This window comes from Corvus brachyrhynchos, unplaced genomic scaffold (assembly GCF_000691975.1).
Source record: "Corvus brachyrhynchos isolate BGI_N302 unplaced genomic scaffold, ASM69197v1 scaffold503, whole genome shotgun sequence".
Taxonomy (NCBI): Eukaryota; Metazoa; Chordata; class Aves; order Passeriformes; family Corvidae; genus Corvus; species Corvus brachyrhynchos.
The window spans coordinates 173,646-183,357 of NW_008236952.1; the positions used below are offsets into that span (position 1 = coordinate 173,646).

The 9,712-nt window shown below is 42.2% G+C and overlaps 1 protein-coding gene across 1 annotated transcript in view; it reads left to right on the forward strand.

The window, feature by feature from the left end:
* Positions 1-9,053, forward strand: part of LOC103611673 (zinc finger SWIM domain-containing protein 6) — a 101,255-nt gene extending 92,202 nt beyond the window's left edge. Inside the window, exons 12-14 of the mRNA XM_008629221.1 lie at positions 438-601; positions 8,195-8,239; positions 8,994-9,053. Of these exons, the coding sequence (XP_008627443.1) occupies positions 438-601; positions 8,195-8,239; positions 8,994-9,053 (269 nt within the window). The remainder of the gene's footprint in view (positions 1-437; positions 602-8,194; positions 8,240-8,993) is intronic.
* The last annotated feature ends 659 nt before the right edge of the window (positions 9,054-9,712 follow it).

The window sequence follows — 9,712 nt, forward strand, 5'->3', positions numbered from 1 at the left end:
AGGAATTCAAATTGCAGTCTAACAGGAGCTTGAAATGGGAACAACAAACTGAACTGACTTAAACCTGTCACTTAATTTTCTAGAAAAGTGGTTAAACTAGTTAGACAGTAGCCAGATGGGCTTGATTTGAGGCTGATGAGACAGCCTTTTGTTCTTCTGACACAATATAGACTGTGAAACCCAGGAGTAGACAAATCACTTCTAAAATTCACAAATCGGGATGACTTTTGGCCATGTACTACACTAACACCATCAGGCACTAGAGGAATTTGTGGTCATATCTTTTGTTCATGTAATTTAATTATGGAAGGTTTATAAAATCAAAATGTGTATAATTGAAATGTACTATTTCGTAGCAAAGGCAAGCTCAATTATAATGCATTTCTGTATGTTTTGGAAGCTTGTTCTGCTTTGGTGATTCTGTTTACACTTTGCAGGTGATGTTCAGAGGCTGGAAACAGTGTTAGAATCCATTCAGAAAAATATCCACTCCTCATCACACATCTTCAAACTTGCCCAGGATGCATTTAAAATAGCAACACTCATGGACAGCTTGCCAGACATCACTCTTCTGAAAGTTTCTCTGGAGTTGGGCCTTCAGGTATTTCCTTCATTCATTATTACTACAGTAGAAGACAGGAATTGGACCCTGTGTTGGTGGGTACAGCTCTTTAAGTCACTGAGGAGACTCTCAAAGACCCTCTTTGGGCTTTGTCTGGAATTTTTTGATTCTATTTTCTGATGTAAAGCACAAGTGACTGGCAAATACAGAGCAAGGATCTGTGCAGTCCCTTTGTGCCATTTGAGTGGAAGAGAGAGCTTGGAGCAGCTGGCTGCAGGGCATTCCTCTGTTCAGGGGTAAGAAAGGACCAATGCAATGGGTTTGGGAGTATATGTAGGGATGGCTAGAGAGCAAAATTATTCTGCTTGCCAGAAATAATAGTACCATAAAATAATTTGGGTTGCAAGGGACCTTTAAAGGTCATCTAGTCCAACCCCCTTGCAATGAGCAGGGACATCTTCAACTAGATCAGGTTGCTCAGAGCCTTGTCCAACCTTACCTTGAATGTTTCCAGGGATGGGGCATCCACCACCTCTCTGGGCAACCTATGCCAGTGTTTTACCACCTTCATTTAAAAAAACTTCTTCCTTGTATCTAGTCTGAATCTACTCACTTTCAGGTTAAAAACATCAGCCCTTGTCCTATTGCCACAGGCCCTACTAAAAAGTCTGTCCCCATCCTTCTTATAGGCCCACTTCAAGTACTGAAAGGCAGCAATGAGGTGTCCCCAGAGCCTTCTCTTCTCCAGGCTCAACAGCCCCAACTCTCTCAGCATTTCCTGATAGGAGAGGTGTTTCATCCCTCTAATCATCTATATGGCCCTCCTCTGGACTTGCTTTTGCAGATCTCTTCTATGGCCTTGAGAGGTTTCTCGTCATTCCTTCCATTTTCCCTTCCTTTACCTCAAATGACATTTGGTAGGTGCTTGTTGAATTACTAGAGAAAGCCAAGGTCAATCATAATGACCTGTTTCAAGGCAGACTGTACTACCAGCAGCCCTCTCACTTCTTTCATCAAATACTGCACTCCACAAGCTGTGGGATGGTTATCTGTATCAGTCTCAGCTTGATGTGTACAAGAACCTGAGATCAGTTTTCGGGCTCTTATGAGAGACTTTACAGGTTAAAAGGAGACAGATAAGTTTTTAGGTATCTGGAGTAATATTGCCTTACACTGATGAATCTTGGGGTTTGCACAGTTAATTTCAACAAAAATAAATGTCTTTATCCCTCTTCGGGGAGTTCTTAAAAACAACAAAAAAAAAACAAAACACAAAAAATTCAAAGATCAGAAAACCATTTATTACTCTGCTTCAGTAAATAAAGATAAGACTTCTGGGGAAAGGATATTATCTTGGTTGCTTCTCATGCCAAAGAAAGCTACTATTTGACTATTCTAGATTTTCAGAAGCTAAGGTTAGAAAGCTGAGATTATGTGCTTTGTTAGCCTTTCTTATTCTGAAGATTGCTGTGTAAATCTGCTCTCTTTTTTTCCTTCATATCACATTTCTGGCTTAAATGTTTGTTTACTTGAGAAAGATCCTTATGATTGACTTGAATGTCACCTCAAGCATTTACCAAGTATCATTCAGTGGTAGCAGCGCACTTTGGATATCACTGTATTCATGGATACCCCTGTGTGGATGATGGTGTCATCAGAATGTCTTCAGTAAGATCTAATGAAAGAAATATCATGAACCTGTACTTTCTCGTAAATCCAGTGTTTGGAATCAACTTGTATAGAACATCCACTGTCAGCCCCAAGCTTACTAAGGTGTTTTAAGAACCTTAAAGGTAGTTTGCTTTCCAGAAGGAAGATGCATATCAGTTTTCTGGTAGTAACTCACAGCTGTATAGATTTCTACTGTAACTGAGTCAAGGTTTTAAAAGGTTAAAATTTTTCCTGTAAAAGTCTTACAGTATCAGCAATGTCTTCAGTGGCCTACAGATGCTTTCCCCTCTCCTGCCTCCCGACCTAATGGCAATTAGATTGTCTATGTTCGCTATCTAGTAACTGACTGCTTATGACATCTGCCCTATAAAACTCTATTTCTCCCCTCACATGGCAAACTGAACAGCAGTGTCCTCACCAGGCCAACTTGTCATTGTTGGGCTGAGGAGGTGATACCAACAATTTCACAACTCTGTCACTGAGATTTCTGTGACAGAAAAGCCTCTTATGTTGTTCTAGATTTGGGAGTAACATTTGGACTCCTGGGTTCTTTCTCCCTATTTCCAATGGCAGCATGTGTTATGTGACTCAGCAGAGGGAAGGCATTTAAACTAGCTGTGGAAAGCATGGCCAAATGGACATGGAGAATCTCAGGTGTATTCTGTCCTTCAGAACCTTATTGGCACAGACACTGAGATCTGCAGGTACAGGAGGGGCTTCTGTTTCTCCATTTTCTTGCTGGGTGCTACATCAATGTAAGTATTACCACACACATACAGACAGGTACTGCTGGCAGAACGGCTGAGCAAGTTAGTGCAGGTTATCACTTGATGCATATTTGGTGAGTGTGCTGGTTTTAACACCATCCAGAAGTTAAACTCCAAATAAGCCACTCCCCTTCCCTCACCCCGCCCAGTAAGGGAGGGACAAGCAGAGACTATTGGTTGAAATAACAATTTACTGAAAGCACAACACAATGGAATAAGACACACACAATAACAACAGCAATATTGATAGCAAAAGTATACAAAAAGAGAAGGTGTTTTACCCACAAAAAGGTGTTCACTGCCATGTTGGTTGGTTACAGGCTCCTTAGGAGGGATGGGCAGGGCAGGTAAGGCGAGGGGGTGGCTGACTGTGTAATGGAGGGGGTGGAGTGTATGGAGCTGTTGTGAATGAGTGTTTTAAGGTCACTTAAAGAATCACTGGCAAAGGTATCAGCAAAAACAGGTTTCATATAAAAGCAACAGCATGACAAAGTTTGTGGCAAGGTTCACTCTACTACTTACTAGATGGATAAAACACACAGAGAAAAAAGCCAACAAAAATCCAAAATCAATCAATTCAAACCAAAATAAATGCAAAACTATCTATGTGGAGGCTGAGGGGGGGCAGACAAAAGGATAGGAAAGGGTAAAGATAAAAAGGAATACAGTCTAAAGGCCCAACAGCACTTAATTTAACTTAACAGCACTTAACAGCATTTAACTTAACCGATTACTTAAGTCAAACAATTTAGGAAAGGATTCATATAGGATTTACTATACCACAACAGTAACTTTCTTTGAGGCCTAACTTACAAATCTAATGTCCTTGAGAATCTAGGAGAGTAGCATTCCTGATACGTTTGCTGTAGCATATTCACACTCTCACGCACACAGACATAAGGATTCTGTACAAGATACCTGTGAAAAATTCCCATCTAATTCAGTGAAATACTCACTTCAGATGCCTTTGCATCTTCTGAGCGGGTGAAGGGTTGAGCCTTGAGTAGTGGGAGTATCAGCCCAGGATCCATTGTCATTGTTTGGCGATCCTCCAAGTATAGCAAATTTGAGTTTGCTGACTCTGAGAGGCCTCACTCAGAGGGAGGTTGCTGGTTGCAGCCCACTGCAGTCTGGGAAAACTCAAAGGCTCTCACTTTGGACTGCTGTTTCTAGGCCCACAAGACAGTGGTCTTTAGTCATAGTAATTTTCCATCCTGGCTGCAATTCAGGTCAGTAACTTTTGTTGAAAGTTTGAGAACAAAAATATTATTCATTTTGGTTGCTTTTGCTGCTGAACAAGTTATATTTCTTTAAGAAGGAGTCTATGCAGCAGTGGGGGAAGATGTTGGAAAATTCTTTTAACTATAGCACTGTATTAGGTCTGACCAAGGTAAAGTTCACAGCCCTTACAGTGCTGTGCTTTGCATTAGTAGCTGGACGGGTGTTGATAACAGACCAGTGTTTTGGCTACTGCCGAATAGTGCTGTCCCTCTAACATTCCCTCCCCCATCAAAGGGGATGGGAGTTTGCAAGATCCTGGGAGGGGACACAACCAGGCCAGCTGACCCAAATTAGCCAAAGGGATATTCCATACCATATGACGTCAGCTCAGATATATAAGCTAAGGGAGAGAGGAGGAAGGGGGGGTTTCGTGATTCCTCAGTGTTTTCCTTCCGAAGAAACCATTACGCATGCTGAAGCCCTGCTTCCCAGGACGTGTCCAAACATCACTGCTAATGGGAAGTAGAGATTGACTTATTTTTTCTTTAGCTTATGTGCGTGCAGAATCTTGCTTCTTTCTTTCACTGTAATAAAACTGCCTTATCTCACCCTGATGGTTGTTCTCTATCTTATTCTCTCCCGTCTTGCATTGGGAAAGGGAATGGTGGAGTGACTTAGTGGGCACCTGGCACCAAACCAAGGTCAACCTGCTACAAGCACAATCGTGTATGATCCCTATATCCACGGTTAATGCTTAGTTTGGTACCATGCAGTCCTTAGTACAAATGCCAGATATTATGTGGCCTTGTGTTAACTCCCTACATTTGTGACTAATAGTCTTGTGTTAGCTAATGCTTCCTTGTTTACTTATATTAGTGATTAATATGTACTAGCAGATGTCTTAGTTTTGAGAACAGAGATGGAGTGCCAGAGCAAAGAATGATAAGAGAAGTGCATCATAACCTGATCACATATTTGAGATACTCTCAAGGAAAGAAGATTCATCAGAAAGATGCAGGACCATAAAAGGGAATTTTGAGGAATGGGATGTTCCCAAATGACCACCAAAGATCCTCCAAAGACCCCTACTCATATCCAAATAAGTTCACATAAATAATTAGCATATATGCACGTATTCAGGAAATGTAATGAATATGTAATAGAAATGTGATGAATGCATATTAGTTTCATTATATAACCAGATCTGTTAGGTTGCTGCTTATTCATGCTTTGAGGAGAAATCCCCATGCATCCAGCACTGTTAATAAAGTAATGTCAGCTTTCTAACAAAAAAAATTGGTTGGAGAGTTTATTTCCTGGTTTTCAGTGAGAGTTTTGTAAAACTTCTAAGTTTTGTAACATGGTGACATTTTTTAGTACTTCTAAAGGAGTTGGAAATCCCACCAAGCAGGAGCTATACATTGATCCTACTGAATCCCCTGCACTTATGCAGGAGGATGAATTCATCACTTTCCTTGCCAATAATGCCCAGATGTTTCTGTCTTTCTCTCACTGAGGTAACATGGGTTGAAGAGCATCGGCCTTAACCCTTGTTATTCCAGTCCACAAAACTACAATCAACAAAATTAATGTCTGGTTAACTTGAGGTACGTGGGTCCTGTGGCTTCAGCAGTCCTTTCTGGTGCTGGCAATGGTTTGATTTGGCTGTAATAGATCCATGAATCTACTCCTTGCACCTTCAGAGCAGTATTGACAATTAGCAGCACTTGAAATGGTCCCTTCCACTTTTGTTGGAAAGGTTCTTCAGTCCAGGTTTTCAGGTACACCCAGTCTCCAAGTTGGTAAGGATGGGCTGCGATGTCCAATGTCATGGGTGCTGCCAGCACAGCATATCTGTGGAGAGAAAACAACACCTTCCCTAGGGATATAATTGTCTTGGGGTGACTTGATGTTGTATTCCCTATTGCTGCACTATGCCCAGAAATTAGTATATATACCTTTCTATGCTTTTAAACTGAGCCTGAGTGGAGAGAGAAAAAAACCCTCAAGGACACAGACAGAGATAAAACATTCTCGTTCTCGGCTTTTTGTTTTTGGGCTTCTGTGTTCTGCTGCAGTGGGAGAGGAGCGGAGAGGCACCCTGCTTGCTTGTTCAGCAGTTTTTCAGTTTCTTTCCTCCAGAGAGTTGAACTTTGGTTTTCCTGGAATTTCAGATTTTTTTTTCCCTTTTTCTGCTGGACTGCTTCAATATCAGAACACATCGGGAGGACTTTCCACCAAGCACAGAGGGCCTGGCCCTGGGCCAAGTCCCAGCTCCGAGGAGGAGGGAGACCAAAGGGAGGACTCTAATATTTTCCCAGGTTTTTTCTCTACAGCGAGAGGTTTTATTATTTAGCAGTATTATCCTTTTCCCGTGTGTTTGTTAAATAGTTTTTATCTTTTTCATTTTCCTTCGAGGAAAAAGTTTCTTTTTCCCGAACCTGGTGGGGGAGGAGTGGTTTGTAACCTGCCTTCTCTCAGAGGATATATTTCTAAATTTGGCCAAACCGGCACAAATTCTGTTAGACTCTGATCCCCACTGATTTGGATATTCCCTTTGCTTTCTGTAACCTGATATGGTCGCCTGTACAGTATTTCCTATGGGCTCACCATTTCCTTGGATGTAGTTCTAATTCATACCCTCAGTAAGGCCAAGGGAAGGGTGTCTGGCCTTTTAAAATATGATTCCTGGAAAATCTTGCTAATTTGTCTCTATACTCTCATTCATTCTTTCTACTTTCCCACTTGACTGAGGTCTTCATGGGGTGTGCAAGTTCCATTTCACCCCTAATGTTTTAGCTGGGCTTTGCACTATTAGCAATGAAGTGCGAACCTCTATCTGATAACATTCCCACAGGCACTCCAAACCTCAGGATAATTTCCTTCAACAAAACCTTTACCACCTCCCTAGCTTTGTTGGTGTGACAAGAAAAAGCTTCTGGCCATCTTGAAAAAGTATCTACCAGTACCAGTGTCTCGGTTTGAGACAAATTAAGAGGAAATGTCCTGAGATGAACGTCTCCTCTAATGGAAGGCAGGTTTCGGCAGCCCCTCCCCCACAGGTTAGGAAAGAAATTTCTTGGAGGAAAGTGAAAAAAAACCTGTTTATTTGACAAGCGGGGTGCATGCAGGCACAAGAGAGAAAAAAAATGAATAATGTTAGATAATAAAACCTCTCACTGTGGAGAAGACCTGGTAGATTCAGAGTCCTTTCTGTAGGTGTGGCTCTGCTCTCTCTGGAGCTGGGGTATGGTGTGGGCCCCTCCAGGCCTTGGTGTGGGGCTTCCCAGTGATGGTGTTCAGGACCGGAGCAAAGCTGAACAGTTCCAGGAGAAAAAAGAAAAAGCCACAGTCCCACGAAAACTTCTTGCCTCAGCTAATGAACAAGAAGCTAGCTAAAAAGCAAAGGAATGCAACTCTCTTCCCTGCTGCAGAGCCAAGGGCTGGGGCAAGAACCAGCGAATTATCTGTGTTTTTGAACACAGCTGCCAAAAGAATTCCACCCCCTTCCCCCTCTCTGTCTCGGATCTGGCTTAAAGGCACAGGATTTATGTCTGGGCAGTAAGCAGTCAATAGGGAATACAGTATCATACAGTCACCCCAGGACAACCAGTAAATATCTGTACCCATTTTGATGTGGAAGCTCTGCAAAGTCTATTTGCCGATAGCCTCCTGGACAATTTCCTTTCTTAGCAGTCCCAGGTGTAGGCTGTTTAATTTGATATGTATTGTTCTTTAAACAGGTCTGGCACTTTTTAACAATGATTTTCATGATACCAGTCATTTGTACGCTCAACATTTGAGGCTTCCCTGCTTCTACCATAGACTCTTCCCCAGTGAGTTACCTTATGTTGTTCCTCTGCGATTTTTCTTATAAGATGTTGGGGAATTATTGCCTGTTTGCTGGGTGTTATCCACTGTCCTTCAGGACTCTTTTCAACATCTAACAATTTTGCCAATTTCTCTTCTTCAGCCTGATAATCGGCAGCCTCCTTGTCCAAATGCTGATATTTCTCAGGTAAAGCTAATAGGGTGTTCCCACCAGCAGCCTCCTTGGCCACTTTATCAGCCAGACAATTTCCAGTATTTACTGGGGTGTCTCCAAATTGATGAGCTTTACAATGCATTATTGCCACCTTTCAAGGTAACTGCACCCCTTCTAACAATCTCTGTATTATTTGTCCATGTTTCACAGGGGATCCCTGAGAGGTTAACAGCCCTCTCTCATTCTAAATGGCTCCATGGGCATGGACCACTCCAAAAGCAAATTTTGAGTCAGTCCAAATAATTAGAGTCTTATCCTGTGTGAGCTCTAACACTCTCATCAGTGCAATCAGTTCTGCTTTCTGAGTCGATGTGGGGGGGGGGTTAGGGCTTTGGCTTCTATTACCTCATGCTGAGTTACCACTGCATACCCTGCTTTTCGGATTCCATTTTTCACCAAGCTGCTCCCATCCACAAAGAGTTCCCAATCCACTTTTTCCAAGGGAGTGTCCTATAGGTCATCTCAACTGGACTACACCAGTTCAATGGTCTGCAAGCAATCATGGGTTGGTTCCCTGTTTTCCAGGTCAATTTCTAAGAACACTACTGGATTCAGGTTAGTTACTTTTAACTACACATCATCTTGTTCTAACAATACTGCCTGATATTTTAATATCCCGCTTGGTGATAACCAGTGTCCTCCTTTTTGTTCCAACACCGCTGTAAGTATGGGGCGCAAAACCAGTCAATTGCTGTCCCAGGGTTAATTTTTTTGCTTTCTGGATTAGGAGGACTGTTGCCACTACTGCCCTAAGACAAGAAGGCCATCCTATGCTGACATCATCTAGTTGTTTAGAAAAGTACGCAACGGGTCTCTCCCAGGATCCCAGCCATTGTGTCAATACCCCCAATGGCAAATGAGAACTTTCAGGCACAAGCAGTTCAAAAGGTTTTTCTAAGTCTGGTAGTCCCAATGCAGGGGCAGTCATTAAAGCATGTTTCAATTCCGGAACGGCTTTCCTGCATTCAGGAGTCCAGATGAGGACTTTGTCCTTTTCATTAACTGCCTCATATAGAGGTTTAACAATAAACTCAAAGTTGAGTATGCATAGGAGACCCCACCTGACCATTCCCAGAAATGCTCTCAGTTCTCTTTTAGAAAGGGGCTCAGGAGTGTAGCGGGTTTGGTTCTGTAACCGGGCAGAAACACCAATTTAGTGTAGTGGTTTGGTCCAAAATACTCATTACTGTTTATCTTCTGTGAGATAAGAATTAGGAGAAATGCAAAGCAGGAACCAAACTTAAAAGAATATAAAGAAGTTTGTTAACAGACCTAAAAGAGGGGAAAAAAAATTATACCATACCTTCAAAACTCTCCTCCTCCCCCCACCTTCCTCCCTTCTCCCACTGACAATGTAAAAAGACAACCCTTAAGATGTTCAGTCTGTTTACCACTTCCATAATAACCTTGTTCAGTCCATTTAGAAAGAGAAGTCTCTTCTTGCTC